The following is a 16,350-nucleotide window of genomic DNA, read 5'->3' on the forward strand; positions in this document are numbered from 1 at the left end:
GAAATCCTATCATATTATGATGCTTATTTGGCATACTGGTGTATGATGAACAGCAGGTCACATTAGACAATTGCAGCAGACTTTCCTGGCCTTACAATATATGACCCTAAAATAAAGCATATTGCTTAGATAATTTATTTTACCAAAGGTCATCCTCTGTAACATCATGAAGAGGCTAATAAAATATCAGTGGTGATCATCTGAATACAATCATTGATCAAATCCTGACGGTCAGTTTATAGCAGAAGCAGAATCTGTTACAGTATTTTTATGTTTGTGTTTAAACTTTAAACTTCCTTTTGACTGAAGCTCTTCTTAGAGCAGGTATTACACTGAGGTACAGTAGCAAAAACATGCTCCCCCACCTCATTTTTGTGATAAATGGCTAATTTGTATGTGCAGATAAGGATCCAGCAGGCAAGCAAGCACTTGTTCTTAGTTCCCTGAAGTAACTGCAGTGAAACTTCTGTCCTCCCAAGTTCCTCCTTTTCTCTCTTCTGCTCACGTATAGGAGCTTCCTGATGTAGCTGTAAGACAGTCCCAGCATATCAACAGCTACTACGCCTTGTTACGCCCTGATATCCCAAAACTCAAGACCACTTCAAAGCTGCGTGGCTTCCAGTATGACCCCAGGAGCAAAGTGCTGGAGTTGTGTTATAATCATGCGTACCCCAGTCTTTCAAAAAGCTGTACTTCTTAACTTGAAAAATAATACTCCCATTCACTGTATGGTAATTCAGTAATCACAACCCTGCATAGTAAATGTTGAATAATAGTAGCATATTACTGTGAAAGGCTCAGTCAATTGCTGGTTATATGTAGTAGTGAATTTTTATTATATTATATAATTAGTTACATTTATTCAATTTTTTTTCTCCCAGTCATGATTTAGATACGACTAAACTGGAACATGTCATTAGATGTAGGAGGATAACACGATAACTGTTTCAGAGGACACAGAAGTATAGCTGTAGCTATGTGACACTTAACCAACATGAGCTATTTTAGAGAATATCACCTCAGCAATTATAGTGATAATTCATAAATGCATCTTTTCAACCAGTCTGTAATACATTCTTGTTTGATTTTCAAAGGACCTGCAAATAGTAAGTTGACAAAATCAACAGCTGTGCCTCCAGGACCCCCAGTGTATTTGGATCTTGTGTACATCCCCAACCACAGCAATAGCAAGAATGTCGATGTTGAGTTTTTCAAGAGGGTCCGGTCATCCTACTATGTGGTGAGCGGGAACGATGCTGCTGCCGAGGAGCCGAGTAGGGCTGTTCTGGACTCCCTGCTGGAGGGCAAGGCCCAGTGGGAGAGTAACATGCAGGTATGCTCTTCTCTAGTGTTTCTACTTGGAAATTTAAACTTCTCTGGGAAACAACTACAGGAAGCAAGAGTGGACTGCGGCTGCTCAGAGCAGGGGTTTGCAGCCAGGGCGCCTTGTTTACTAGTGATGTGAGGGGACGCACGGGTGAAGCTTAGAGTGGACCTCACCTGGCAGCGCCCCCATTTCTGGCTCTTCTAATCTCTTCCTGGAGAATAAAACAGCCACAGATCTGGCTCAGACTTGCCTCCTCCTCACATCAGTGGCAGCGCTCGCATGGTCTGATGCTGGGCACCATTCGCTGCCCCCAAGCTGCCTGTTCAGCTTGTTGTCCTGGGCCTCTACCAGTGCTGCTGCCCTTTCTTCTCTAGCGAGCGCTGCAAAAAGAGCAACCGGGAGGGAGAGGAAGGGATGGTTATCTACAGCACATCACCTCCTTCCTCCACTCCCCCCAAACTGTTCTCATCTGCGCTCTCTTACCTGTAGCGCTATTTCCAACAACTATGACCCCAAGCCTTCTCCCATCAGTCCCAGTAGCATCTCAGAAGCAGTGTATCCCCTTTAAACTCCAGGGACCTCAACAAGAAATCTGAGGAAGGAAATGAGAGTGAAACTCAATCCAAAACAGTTGGGAACTCCTGGTTTACAGCGCCATTTGGCTTAACTGTATTTGAATACTGTTTGATCTTATTGCTATTCCATATAGGATCCCAGTCTGGAAACCTTTCAGTCTGTAAGCAGGAGAGAAAAAGTGAATGTTTCACGGTTTATATAGTTATCATGTACACTTGGAAACTTCATATGCCTTTCTGATGTAACACAAATAAAAAATCTTTGTCATAATCTGAAAAGATATCAGTGCAGACTACAGACTGCTACTTTTCTGGAAAGTACATCTCAGCCCCTTACAAAAACAAGTTTTTATTTTGATGAACTGCTTCTTTGTGGTTATTTTATCCTATCTATGCATTTAATTATTTTCTCTTATTCATCCACTTATTTGGGTATTTATTGCATAAAGATCCACTCTTTCCAAAAGGGAAACGCTTGCTGGTTGGGACTTCTTAAAAGATGTTTTTCTTATCACTGTCCATTCCTCAGGAGTTCTCCTGTTTTGTGTTGTAGGTGACCTTAATCCCAACCCATGACTCAGAAGTGATGAGGGAATGGTACCAAGAGACCCATGAGAAACAGCAGGACCTCAACATCATGGTTTTGGCAAGCAGCAGCACTGTTGTTATGCAAGATGAATCTTTTCCTGCATGCAAGATTGAACTGTAAGAACAAGACCATGCACCACAACATTAAACTTTGTTTCCAGAAATTCTTCAATTTGAAAACACCTTTTCTAAAAATTCAACCCATCTATTTCAACTGCTGAACTATATACCTGCCAAATGCTATACTGTGTCAAGGTGATGCAAATCACTAATATTTTTCAGTCTTTGCTGATTGCTAAGGGAAATAACAGTATTCCCATAGTAGGGTTCAAATTACTGCGAAAAAACAGATCCAGTTTCATCTCCGCTGAACATTTGGAAACCATGCACTAGCAACCCCAACTGACTTCTGCCAGGTAGAGGCATTTGCCCTCTAAAGAAACACAAAGAGAGAGAAAGAGAGAGAGGGGTAGGAGGAGAAAGTAATAAATAATTAGATCTGCATTAGTCTCATGGCAATAGATGTATCGCTTACTGCAGTCTGCTTATGCTCTAACGTGAAAAGAAAGTTTTGAATTTATATCAATCTGAGCTATTGCAAAGGGGGTCCTTACTTCACAGAATTAAGTTAGCTGGAAAATAAAAAGAAACAGAATGTGGCTAGGAAGGGACGTACAACCTAAACACTCATTAGCAGTTATCCACTTTAATTTGAACTCTGCATACTGACATGCCATAACAATCATAGACCAAATATGCAAGTAGTTTGAACCCCATTCAGAATTCGAAAACCTTTCTTTCCACATGCAGAGATGTTGGTCTAAGGCATGCTCCCAGTGAAAATCCACTTACTAAACGCAGAATTGACCAGTCCACATGCTTAAACACCCACGTCAACAGTCAATTAACTGAAGCAAAATACCAAAGCAGTTGGGAGTACATATAGTAGACAATTTGCCTTAGAAAGTGACTTGAATGTACAAAGAAACTTGATGCACTTATTTTTTAATGTTGAGACAGCAAGTTTATAAAACATCTGTGTAGGATCATAGTTACACCAGTAAAGAAGTGTGAGTGTGCATGTGTGGTACTAGAAGCCTATCTGACTGGTCAAACGGCTTGGTGCTATGAGTTATGTGTGTTAGCTATGTGATCACTTCATTGATGCACCTGGACAGCTCAACAAGGCAAGACAAGCATTTTTTCTGAAAGCTTCTTTTGTACTGTGGAAGCAAGATTGAAGTGGTGTCCAGTATCAGAGTTGCAAAACTTAGTGAAACATTCAGGATGATGAAAAAGGTTACCTGCGAGTCTGTACAGTATTCAATCTTCCTTTGTCTTACCTTATTTTGTTTAATTTAAGAGTGAATATGGGAACAAATGTACAGATCCTTTTTTTTAGTGCTGCGTGAACTTTTAATAGATGAATTTTTAACAAAAGTTTTCATTTACAGGAAAATGCAAAGAAAAATTTTTCAGGTGAAGGCAATTTTTTTTAGTAGTTTTATAAGATAAATGAATAATGTTGTTTAAGGTTCTGGTGAGAATGAATATTGCGGTAACATTTATTGAAAATAGACAACTGCCAATACCTTGGGGGAGGCAGGGGGAGCACCCTGGTGATAAAATTAACCTCTTGATGGTAACAGAAAATGGAATTTGAAAAGTTGATTGCCTAATGTTTACAAGGGTGTAACCTAGATTCTCAACCCTCGCAAGATCTTGAAGGAAGATAGAATAAGCAATGATAAGCTAAAACAAGTCACATCTCCCCTTCCTCTCCTTCTTCCTCTCCTTCTTCCTCTCCTTCTTCCTCTCCTTCTTCCTCTCCTTCTTCCTCTCCTTCCTCCTTAGCTCACTTGCAGAGGAACAGCATATACAACAGTTCCATGATTTAAGGCAGTTTGGATTTTTCAGTCTCAGAAGCTTTACCCAAGTAAAAATATTGTTACATTGTAGGACGTTTGTGAATCTGAAGAAGGTGTAAAGGCCTCCAAAATGGAGATATGTGCTGGTCTCTATGATTCACCATTGTGGCTGGTATTAAGTTTCATGAAGTAGTGAATTATGACCTTGTTTTATTTTCTTTACTTATAATTTATTTCAAAATTACATTGATAGGATTTTTTTTAATAGGTATATGTTTGCACTCCTAATTTTTATGAGGGTTTTTTTTTTATACTGCTTTAGGGCCCTTTAAATGTGGGCTCCTGAGGCCCATTTAATGCTGTGAATTACTGTTTGTTAATTGTTGAGGTTTTTGATTTATTTTTAATGTTTTCTTTTCTTTTTTTAGTTATCTCTAGCAATGCTGTTTTATTTATTGCTATACCTTTTAAGTCCTTAAGGATAACTTAGAATGACTATGGCACAAAAGGTAGATGAAAATGTATTGTGAAATCAAGCATGTTGGCTGGGCTCATAATCATTTACTTAAAATCGCTTTTGTAATACATAGTCTTCAAAGTTACAGGCAAAATATTTGGCAGAATAGTTGTATTATTTCTACAATTCTTTCTGCTTTGTCTACTTTCTTATATAGGTAAGATTTCAAACTTTTTGCGTGGGTGCGAACAGATTTTCTGATTCTCTGACAAAATCTGGAACAGTTTGTACCTCCGCTTTGGCAGAAAATCTGTTTTAAGTATAGCAGTGGTCCGGAGACTAATCTCACTTATGTTGCTGTAAATCAGCAACAATTTCACTGCAATCAGTGAAGTTACAGTTATTTGGTCCTACTGTAAATGAAATTTGAATCAAGCCTTAAATTTCCCCAAGTAAGTTTGTGATGGCTCAAGTATTTGTTTTAATAAAATAGGCAGTTACAGCCAATCTTAAAAAGTACATTCATTTTTGCTGCCTCAAGAATATTAAAAACCCAGTCTGGCTATTCTGAGGTATTGTAATGCCTGTTCCATCCATTCCCTTTTCAATGACAACCACACCTGGGTGTAATACAGATATGAACTCCTCCGTTAGCTCCTCTTGCCCTTAATGTCTTTCCTGCCTGTGGAACTAATCTAACTGTGCTAGTCATAATGCTGCACATTTAGTTTAGTAACAGTCATCAAAATGTACCGTGTACATTAATGATGAGTGCTGTTGATCAGCATAGATTTCTAGGAGCATGGTTTGATATTGATTACTCTAATTATAAAGATTCAATAGTTGAGTGTAAAGGACACTCCATTTAAATGATGGTATTATCCATAATAGCATCCCCAGTCATGATCTTTGTGCTATTACTATACTGCTTAATAAAATTCAATGAAGAATTAACTTTAGAGATCACATCCCACTCCTGAACTTGAACAGGGCCTCTCTTGCATGCCTTTTCAAAGTCTTGTGGTGGGCCTGGCTTCATTGACCTCTACTTTTCACTCCATCTTTCATAGAAATCACTTTTGCTTTTTTTTTGATTACCTGACATACTGTGGTGAATGGAGCAACCTGTGTATATGAATGTTTTTTTTAATTGTCTATGATAGCTTATGCATTTTAGGAGAGTCCCGGTACTCATTTACTAAGATTTAATCAATTTTTTAATTGAATTTTCAATCCCTCCCACCACAAGCAAGTCAGCTCCAACGAGCGCTTACTGTGCATTTGGGACATTTCTGTCATATGCTTCTCTTTGTTCATCTGTCGCCAGAGGTTCTTGCTCAGTGATGATGTTTTGAGAGAAATAGTAATTTTGTTGGTCTGGATTTATTAGAAAAGGAAAAAGTATAATGTTTACACTTGAAAGAAACTGTAAGCTTTCATCTTTTCACTTAATAATTGAACAAAACACTAAAAGCAACTAGGGGTAAGCATTTCTTAGAATGCAATTATATTATTCACCTGGTTTAAAAATGTTTGCTATTTAAAAGAAAAAAAGAAAAAAAGTCTGTTTGTTGTGGCTTTACAAAAAAATCTAAAAAATTAAATAACTAAATAAAACAATGGTATAAAAATATCGAAAGAAAAAGAAAAAAAAAGAAAAAAAGAAAAAGCTTCTCTGCACTAGACTAGCTAGGAGCTCCAGATGGCAGGAGCTACCTCTTCAAGACTGGGCTGTAATCACAACTGCAAAAAGAGCAAATCGAAGTATGCTTTCACACATTTGCATGCAGCCATTATCTTCCAAACTGTGGAAAGAAACAGTCTTGTTGCTGGCTGAGAAGCACCTCACACACCTCCTCTCTCTTGTTCTGAATGGTGTTTGTGTCAGTCTGCAGCTGTGTATGGTATTATGTCTTATAATCCTGCATCACTTCTATTCTATCCAGTCATATCTAATGTAGAAAATTAGTTTCCAGTGAAAGTAATATGTAGTGCTTTTATGATATTTGTGTGCAATATCCCCTCTTCCATTGAGGATATTTGATGTAAAGGAAACAAACTCAGTTCCACAATAAAATACAAAAGTGGTAAAGTGGTGTTGACATGTTTCTTGTCTTTGTGTATGTATGTATTTGTAAGTTTGCCCTTTCCTTCAGTCATGATTATCTACTATATGGGGTTTTTCTTAAAAGATCAGTGATCCTATTTAAATGCTAGGTAAGAACCAATCTCCGTTTAGCAATCAGAAAATAAATGGAGAAGATTACTTTTATCTTGTGGTGTAAAACATTATCATGATGTACCATGATGTGGCTTTTATTTTTTGTTCTCATTTCCGTAGTCCTCAGCAGCATGAGAAAACACCCCATTTTCAGTAAGCGCACTGCTAGCGGCAGTGTCAGAGACAGCCCATAAAGCTGCCTCAGCCCGAGCCCCTCCTGGTCTGAGAAGAGCTCTTCCCCAAATCAGGTGGTAGTTGCAGCGTAACAGAGATGTGCGGCTCGTCCCCAGCGGACGCAGAGGCCTGCGGAGCGTCGCTGCCTGGCCCTGCGCAGGGACGGGGGGGTCGGGCAGGACAGCCCCCTTGGGAGGAGCTAGTGTTTGAGCTGAAACTGTACTTTGATGCTGTGATTTTGTTTTTTGCTTCTGGGGCTCACCCCTGTGAATGGCAGGCTTGTCCTGTGCTCCTGTTAAAGGGATGTTGCAAGAGCAGGCCTTCCGCCTTCAGAGTTTCGCTGGCCTTGTGGCGACCGCCGGAGGGAGGTATGACAGCCAGCGCCTACAGCTTTCTCGTGGGTGAACAGCGAGACAGTGAGAGATGGTAACACACGGAAGTGGGTAAAGGCTGGTGCGGCACAAGGCGAGGGGTGCTCAATGCAAGGGGAAGCAGTGGCACTACGTGATTTCTTTCATCCTCAGACAGGAGCCCTCTTTGTGCACCCTTTTCTGTCTCTTCTAACTTCTAAAGTTTCATTCATAAATTTGAACAACGTTACGAGGTGTTGTGTTGCTGCTTGAACTGGGCTGAGCATGGCAAAGCAGAGCAAAACAAAGACGAGGTGAGAGGAGTCAAGTGCTACAAATCTTGAACCTTTGGGATAATCCCGCATATGTTTATGTCAAGATTTTTTGAGCTGTTGTGGTAGTGTAAAACATACCAGGTCACATTTCTCTCCCGATCAGTCATCTGTAATTGCAGAGAAAGCCTCTGGATTTACACAGGTAGAACTACAGACATGGTTTGGTCTGTAGCATTTTCAGTGCTGGTTAGAGGCCAAATGAAAGCACTCTTCTTCAGTGCAGCTGCTGAGGAGAAGAATTTTTATTTCCCCTAGTGTCATTAATGAACAAATTTATCCAGGTTGTAAAATATTTCAGATGGCATAGGAAATTGATAGTCCCGCAGTCCTATTGGGAACACCTAAAATGAGGGATCTATTCTGTGGCACCCAGACCTGGAGGTTGTTTAATGCTGATATCTATTATTTTAGGGTTGGGAGGAAATGGTACTTTTTCGTGGCTCCTAGGATGGGATTAGAAGAGATGTGGGGGGGCCCTTAAGTCACGCTGGTGGTGACACCCTGTAGTTGCAGCAAGCCCTACTTCGGCATTTCGGCAGGGCTGCTCAGCCTCCCGGAAGGTCGCAGTGTACCGCCACTGCCCGCGTGCATCCATCGTGGCAATCGCCTCTGCTGTTAGCTGCTGCTTGGGTCCCCACCTTCCCCTTGCACATGTGGGCAGGCCAGTATGGCTGGTGTGGGGCCGCGGGGGAGATCCTCCTCCGTTTTACTGCGTGTGTTTTCCTCAGATTCAGCCTGACCGCCAGAAGCTGAGTGTCTCCGGAGAAAACCTGAATGCCCTCAGTTTACTGGAGGACTTGCTGGGGGCATTTGACTGCAGTAGGAAATGAACATGCTCGGTGTCTTTTGCACTAGAAATGATTTTTTTTCCCCCATTAATATCAAAGAGAACTAAGGAACTAAACCCATAAGCACTGCAAGCTGCGGGAGCTGTGTTCACGGCTGTTTTTCAGGGACCCTTGCCCCTTATGTACCGCTTCTCCGCAGTTTAACAATTGCAGAGTTCCCAGCCCTGCTGTGAGCAGCTGGCAAGGCGGCAGCAGAGTGTCGCTGGGCATCTGCTGGCACCTTCACTGGCAAAATGATTGCATCTGCCATGATTTATACATCACACTGCAACCCAGTCATCACCTCTGCTTGTGAATGATGCAGAGAAGTGAGACAGATAGAACTTTTCTCCTAATATCAATAAACCTAAATATATATAGCAATTTTTATATACATTGCTGTTATATCCTGTATACCTGTTATGGTTCAGAAACTCATTTTAACTGAGCTTTTACAAACATCATGTTATCTCAACCCAGCTGTATTACTTTCTTAGCTTAAACAGCTGAAGGTAAACTAAACCACTAAGCCACTTAAATACTTAATATGAACCCCCTAGACTTGCAAGTCAGTATTTCCAACAAGAGTTTACAATTTCCAAAGATGTAATTGTAGCAGTAGTTACCATGTGTATTAGAGCAGAATAGGCTTGAAAGTTTCTTTCCCAATTCATTTAAGGACTGAATTGTAAGGAATGGCAATAAACAAGATACAGTGAAAGCTGAATTTTGTTTTGATAATCTAATGTGCATGTCAATGAGGCTCTAATGCAATTCCTCTGCCTGAGGCACCTGCGGTTTAGGACATGCTGGGTGGACTATAGTTTATCAGAAAGGTTTAAGAGCAGCAACAGAATTACTGCGGTAAGAAGTGCTAGCAGAGCTTGGTGCCTATGTTGTAATTACTGAATGTTGCATACATTTCTGCGGGGAGACTGACCCAGAGCAGTTTTCTTGAATGTGTTTACTATCTTAACTGGCTCTTGAATTATTGCCTAATGGCTAACTCCTGGCTTATACTTCATTCTTCATGGGTCTTATTTCAAGGAGTCGCTGTCCCAGGCTCAGGTTGTTTGTCACTTATGTCAGCAGTAGTTACTCTTCTGCCATGGAAGAGCACTCCCTCAGTAATACTGTTTCCTATACTCATATTTCTAGCAAGTTAAGTTTAACTTTATTTTCCACAAATGTGCTCAAGTATTCACTAGAAATACATTTTCCAAAGTTCAGTTAAACTTTCTGCTTAAACAGCCGTAGCAAGCCAGTAGCAGTACTTGCAGAACTGGATGCAGTTCAGTGGGCCAGATCTTGCATCCCTTGAGGACAGTGGTGCGACTCTGTTTTTGTAAACATGACTTTGAATTTGTAAATACTGTAACAAATGACTTTATTGGCAGAAATGGCAACAGTCTGACAGCCAACTGCTGATATTCTCATATTCAATTTAGGCCTTACCCTGTACCCCCCCAAGTCATGTCATTGGCTTCAAAGGATGTGAGATCTGATTCACAACAACACAGGCACATATTCAGAGCAATACAAATGAAAAATGGACATTAAAATCTGTTTTGCTCTAATGGCAATTGTTGAAATTCCGGGAAAGCCTTAAAGCTTTCCCTGCCCCTGGCCCTCAGAACCGGCCCTGCTGCTGCCCCCTCCGTCAGGCACAGCCACGGGGGCAGCGCCCGGCCTGGCAGCGCCCGCTGCTCACCGGTTGTCTTGGTGGCTGGAGCCCTGGCTGTGTCTCAGTGATCCTGTCAGGGATGGTTTAGGTGACAACGTTAGGTCCAAACTGAAGTTAAAATACACCGACTGCCTCAGAATTACCTTTTTCTGCGGCGGGAACGTGCCCGCTGTGGTCACTCAGGTGCCAAGGCCGGGTCCCTGCTGCACCATCTGCCCGCAGAGCGGCCCCCACGTTTCCTTCACAGCCGCACAGAGCCTGCGGGTGCCATTGGCCCTGCCGCCCCGGCATGGGCCACAGCCACAGCACGGCCATGGCACAGCCCCGAGGCAGCCGGGAGCAGCGGGGCCCCGCAGCGCCGGCAGGAGTCATGGGGTGGCGGGGAGCGGCAGCCCACAAGCAGGGGAAGGGGCCTGGGCCGTTTTTGGGGACCAGGCGGTGCTGAGGGCCGCTGCACCTGGGGAGGCCGCTGGCCACAGCTCTGCGGCAGCCACAGAGCGGGCAGCCTCTGCCACGGGGTGGCTTTTTGGCCAAGGGGAGCCCCGGCTTCGCGGCATCCTGGGCTGCTGTTGGCAGGGAGGGCGGCGCCGCCATGTCGTGGGCTGACCGTGGCTGTCGGGGGGGCAGCGCGGCCCCGCTGGGGGCCGGGGCGGCCGGGGCCCCACGCAGGTAGAAGCCAGCTGGCACGCGTCGCTGCGGGGCTGGTGCCATCCCCTCCCTCAACGCCACAAGAAGGGCCGCGGCTGCTGCTTCACTGCCTGGGACCTGGCACCCGACCAGCCTGAGTGCACCGGTGAATTTTAGGTTGACGCGGTCAGGTGTTACCATAAATAGGCCCTGTCTGCGAAAGGCTTCAGGCTACATTTACTTGAACTGCAAGGGAATAAATATATAATTTTCCTCTTGTGAATAATGGATAACGGCCTTCAGTGCTTCGGAAATCATCTGTCGGAGACACTTGTGGGAGGAAGAGTTACATATTTGCTTACCTAATCAGCAGCGTATTCAGTGTCTGCCACGGATTTGAATCAGCAATCTGCTTTTTGAATTAAAGGGACCAGTTTAACCCTTGCAGTGCTGGTATTTCTCCAAGCAGCAGCCAAATGGCTGCCCGGGGAGCAGAGAGGCTTTGCATCTGCGTGGGTTGCTGCTCCCCGTGGTGGGCGGTGCTGCAGGAGGGGCCCTGGCCCCGCCGGGGAGGCAGCGGGGGGTGACCAGCACCGCCAGGATGTGCCAGGCTGGCAAGGCTGTCGCAGGAGCAAGGTGCATGCTGGTATGAGGTAGGCTGGCAGTCACCCCATCTGCGTGCACAGCTCGGTGACTGTGTGTGCAAAGGCACTGCTTCCAGCACCGGGAGCTCTTCTGTACCTGTAGCTATACAGATGCTTGGATAATGAGTAGGGAAATTATTCAAAAACTTTTATGATGAAAGATATGCTCCTGTGATTTAGAAGTAAATCGACAAGGGAGAAACCACAGTAGCTTTAATCCAAATTGCAGCTGTAGTCACAAAAGAAAACAGGATGTGAAGGAACATTTCTAGAGGGAGAGGTGATCCAAAAAAAGGAGATAATGTTACTACTGAGAAAGATCTTGGTCTGTCCCCTCTAGGAAATATTTTGACAGTCCCATCCACACGCAGAAACATCTAAGCAGCTGTCTGAAATGGTGCAGCAAAGAGCAGCAAGGTTTCAGAAAGCTTGAGAGTTTCCTAGGGAGCTCGCATCAAATGAGCACCAGGGAGCAGGACTGGGGGGACTCAGCGGTTTTTGTGGTTCTAGAAAATACATAAATCATTTTCTTTATGTGTGCGTATATACACACATATCTTTTTCCCTTGGTGCCCCAGCTCCTGTTTGAGCAGCAGCTGATGAAAGGTGCTGTGCGGCTTCTGTGCAGCCCTTCTAAGTGTCGCCAGCTGTATCACAGCAGGTGATGGCTATCACGGGCGAGCACACAAGCAGGTGCTCACGGGAGGGACTTTTGACTGTCTGGTGCTCTGTTTTACGCTGAGGAATGTCTGTGTGTTGTTCAAACTCCTTTTAAATGTAGTCTAGCAAGCAGCTGAAAAACAGGTTGTGAAAGTGTGTGTGTGCAATATTATTTGTGCAAGGGTGGAGGAATCAAATCTATCTCACTTCTCCTGGAGTGAGAAAGAGAAAAGCAGATAAGTCAAACAGAGTTAGCTGCCATTCTGCTATTTTCCACACTGCTGCCTGTGTGGTGAATTATCGGCTGTGTCTCCCTCGAGTGGCTGAGCACATGCCTCAACAGTGCTCTTCTCTAAGGAGCTCTGAATCTTTCCTTCTCACGGTATCTGTCTGCCCCAGTATTGGCCCACCAGCAGCTTGCAGATGAGAGAGAGCACCAAAGCAGAGAGCACCTTGTAGGTTATTATTTGCCCCCGCCCCCACCCCCCCGCAGACAGACACACTACAGATGCTAATTTCTATTTCCAAGGGAAGTGCAAACCCCTTGGGGGAGCTGCCTGTGGGGGCTGGATGCCTAGAGGTGCCCCAGGGCTCAGTAGCCTGTGCTGTAGCCTGCACAGGCACTGGTGCATGGCTGTCGGGGACAAGGGAGCAAAGAGACACGGCCTTGCTGTGGTGAGAGAATAAACATGAGATGATGTATGGGAGGAACATGATGGGGGATATCAAAGGGGAAGCTGGGAAAGCTGGCAAAGAGGGTTGCTGGTGAATTCAAGAGGGTATAGGCAGGCTTATGGCTTGCGGGAATGTGAGACTTTGCTAAGCTAGAAAAAACTGGTTTGGCAGAAGCTGGTTGCTACTGAGGGAGGTAGTGGTGAGACCTGGGCTAGATGGAGGCGCTGGATGGTGAAGAAATAATTGGCTGGGGCCTGGTGTGGGGCAGGGATCAGGCTTGGCAAAACGGACTTTTCAAGCCACAAGCGGCCTGGGACCTGTGCGTCTGTGGGAGATGGCTTTGACTGCAGCAGGTTTTTGGATTTGATTTCCTTCATCCAGCCCCAGAGACAAGAGCTGCCCACAAAGCGTTTAGTAGGGAAATTCCTGTCCCGGTGATAGGTGGGACAGCCTGGTGACGAGCCAGGCCTCACGCAGAATACCTGGTCTACCCGCAGTGCAGAAGAATTGCTCCTGAAGGGTAGCACTATCCCACACGGGCATTCGCCACAGTTTACTTAAAGTCTAGGCCTGGATAAAAGCTTGTCTCTTCACTGTTTGAGAGGAGTTTCAGCTTCAGCCTGGGCTCAACATATTTGAACCTGGAATAAAACAAGGTGGAAAGCTGTAATATTAATCAACTAACAGGTTACTCAAAGGACGGAGGGGGGATTTCCCCCCCGGTTAGCGCAGTTAAGTCTAAAATGGAGGAGGGGTAAGTTGTGAGGGAAATGAAGCATGCTTGTGAGAGGTGGGGAAATGGCAACTAGCAGCTCCCTAACACTCAATTAGCATTGGTGGGCTGGCACATCTACTGAGCAGGGCAAAGGGCGGACAGACACAGCTTTCTTATGCTGCCAAAAAACAGATGCTGATGAGAAACACAGAAAAATACAGAAGCACCCCTTGTGGCCTAGCTAAATAGTATCTTGTAAGCACAGGTTCAACAGCTGTATGTCTAGAGGCCATGTGTTGGCAAGATGAGGAGCGTCTTAAAATGGTGTGGCGGTGTAGAAAAGCACCTAGGAGGGAAAGGTCATCTCTGTGCTTGTAGCAAGGAGCTGAGAAAAAAATCTGCCACAGGAGTAACTGTGACCCTTTGGAGGTGCCACCTGTGTTCTGATATTGAAGGACCCCAAATATGTGGGCAGGAGAGGGAGGCTTCAGCCTCCTGTAGATGGACTAGGAGTGATGATCACTTGAAGCCACTGGTTTTAAGGAAGCTATTCTTAGAATGTGTTTGGTCTCCCTTAAGACTCCTTGACTTCACCTCCTAGCAACCGGGAACTATTTAGCCCAAGAAAGAAGAGAGAAAAAAATACTTAAGGAGACTTGATAGGGAAAAGTTGCCTGGGAAGGGCTACTGCTGGTTTGGTTAGTCCAAGCCACAAAATCATCCACTTGGAGACTGCACTCTCTTCTTGAGATGTGAAAGAAACTATGGGACTTGTTGACAAGATGGGGTGAAAGACCCTACTGCCATGCACTGTGAATACGAGTAGTATTTGGTAGATGTTGCTAAGATCCTTTCCTACACTTCAAACAAGTTCAGAGATTTGCTGTGTGTTCTCACTGGGTTTACAGTGAACTTGTGACGTCTTTTGAAGCTGTAAGACTAGACAGGTGCATGATAAAACTGGAAACGCTTATCAAATGCTTTACTACACCAAAGCACAGAGAGACAGAACACTATTGTTGCCATAACAAGTTCAATACAACAGGACTGTTGCTAGGATCTCCCTATTTTTAAGGAACTTACCCTGCCAGGAGCTGTAAAAAGCTGCAGGCTGTAGCTGATCAGATTCTGCAGTGACAGGGAATGTAAGCAGGGACGGATGCTGATGCACCCAACCAATGTGCGTGAGCCCTTCCGCCCTTCCCGTTTTTTTGTGCTCTGTGCTTAGTGTCAGCAGCTACCTTCTTTTACCAGACTGAGGGATGAGGCATGGGAAAATTAGCAACAGAGCATGTACGCAGATGATGCCAGAAGGGAATCGGGTCAAAAAAACCCATGAAACTGTTCAGAAAATAAAAGGGAACTACAATGCAGTATGAGGCTCTCTGGTGTTTGCTGAGGTGGTTGTGGATGTCTCTCCATTGACCTTAAAAATGGAACAAAGTAGTGCTAGTGAATTTCCAACTGCCTTACAGGGAGATATTTTTAGAGACACATCTGAGTGCCTGTGCACATGCTAACTCTCTAAGCTAAAAGTCTTTAAAAGTAGTTTTAAAAATAGTCTAAAGGAAGGCTTCCAACTCCATGCACAGTAACCTGATTCTTCCAAATGGGCTGGGAGGGGGGAAAAAAGAAATCAATACATTAATCCTCTTAGTATCTGAAGTTCAGAGTAACCAAGGGATTCTTACTCTTTCCTGTGAGAAATGTCTGGTGAAACAACTTGTGTTTGACATTCCTCCCTCTTCCTTTTTCTTCCACTCTCAACACCTTTCACCACAGGCAAGCTGCTTTTTATGCCTTTGTTTCTTTGTTTTGTCTCCATCCCACCCCCTGCCTGGCAGAAGATAGGAGGAATAGATATCATATACAGGATGATAATTTCTAAACCACATGTGCTGTACTTCAGGAAATGGGCAAAATAGAAATAGTTTAATTTGCATACAGTAAGTAGTCACATACAGACATGTTTGTAGCAGGATTAAAATGAGGTATTAATAACGGTAAGCACTTAAGTTTATTACCAGAAGAATGTGTAACACTAGTCTTTGCGTTTCAGTATTAAACAGATGCGTTAGCCAGCTTCCTAGCTTCCAGTTCCTGCTTAGCCTTTTCTCTCATCTCTCTTTCTCTCTCCATAAGAAGTGCTTGTTCTTGCTCCCACTCCTTTAGCTTCTGCTCATGTTTTGCAATGTCTTCCACTTCACATGCTGGCAGCTTTTCCTTGACAAGTTGGGTGGTCAGGGTTAACAGGCTTTCAGATTCAACCTTGCCAAGTGAATGCAGCTTAGAGTACAGCTCCTGTCATAAAAACGGATTTGGTGGGGAGAGAGAAGAAAGAGAGAGCCAGTCAGTCACAAAATAATCAGCCACAAAATACTTCCCTATAACAATTTGTGGCTGTTTGAATCTATCTGTTAGCTGGCTACATGGGCCAGATAACTATTTAGCAAAGTGTTCTGACTGTGGTAATGTATACAATTTTTTTCATTTCTTCAAACAGTAGCCTCCGCAATTAAGTTTTTATTGAGCAATAAAACTGAAACAATCAAGTTTCATTTTAGTCGAGCTCTGAAATTCTCTGTTTTTCCAAGTTCAGTTACATGGCATAAACAAAAATCTT

General features: G+C 43.9%; 2 protein-coding genes across 4 annotated transcripts in view; one reads left to right on the forward strand and one right to left on the reverse strand.

Moving 5' to 3' along the window:
- Positions 1-6,907, forward strand: part of LOC135324896 (microtubule-associated protein 1B-like) — a 73,796-nt gene extending 66,889 nt beyond the window's left edge. The window contains exons 6-7 of the mRNA XM_064501950.1: positions 1,095-1,333; positions 2,456-6,907. Of these exons, the coding sequence (XP_064358020.1) occupies positions 1,095-1,333; positions 2,456-2,611 (395 nt within the window). The 3' untranslated portion in view covers positions 2,612-6,907. The remainder of the gene's footprint in view (positions 1-1,094; positions 1,334-2,455) is intronic.
- A 4,968-nt stretch (positions 6,908-11,875) lies between these two features.
- LOC135324934 (small ribosomal subunit protein mS27-like) overlaps positions 11,876-16,350 on the reverse strand; it is a 51,084-nt gene continuing 46,609 nt past the window's right edge. The window contains exons 11-12 of one of the 3 annotated variants that reach the window (XM_064502041.1): positions 15,752-16,028; positions 11,876-13,653 (exon numbers count right to left, since the gene is read on the reverse strand). In XM_064502041.1, coding sequence (XP_064358111.1) covers positions 15,789-16,028 — 240 coding nt within the window. In that variant the 3' untranslated portion in view covers positions 11,876-13,653; positions 15,752-15,788. Of the gene's footprint in view, positions 13,654-15,640; positions 16,029-16,350 lie in introns of those variants that run through there. The other 2 variants (XM_064502040.1, XM_064502042.1) reach the window with 2 other exon arrangements.

The sequence above is a fragment of the Dromaius novaehollandiae genome, chromosome Z, assembly GCF_036370855.1.
Source record: "Dromaius novaehollandiae isolate bDroNov1 chromosome Z, bDroNov1.hap1, whole genome shotgun sequence".
Taxonomy (NCBI): Eukaryota; Metazoa; Chordata; class Aves; order Casuariiformes; family Dromaiidae; genus Dromaius; species Dromaius novaehollandiae.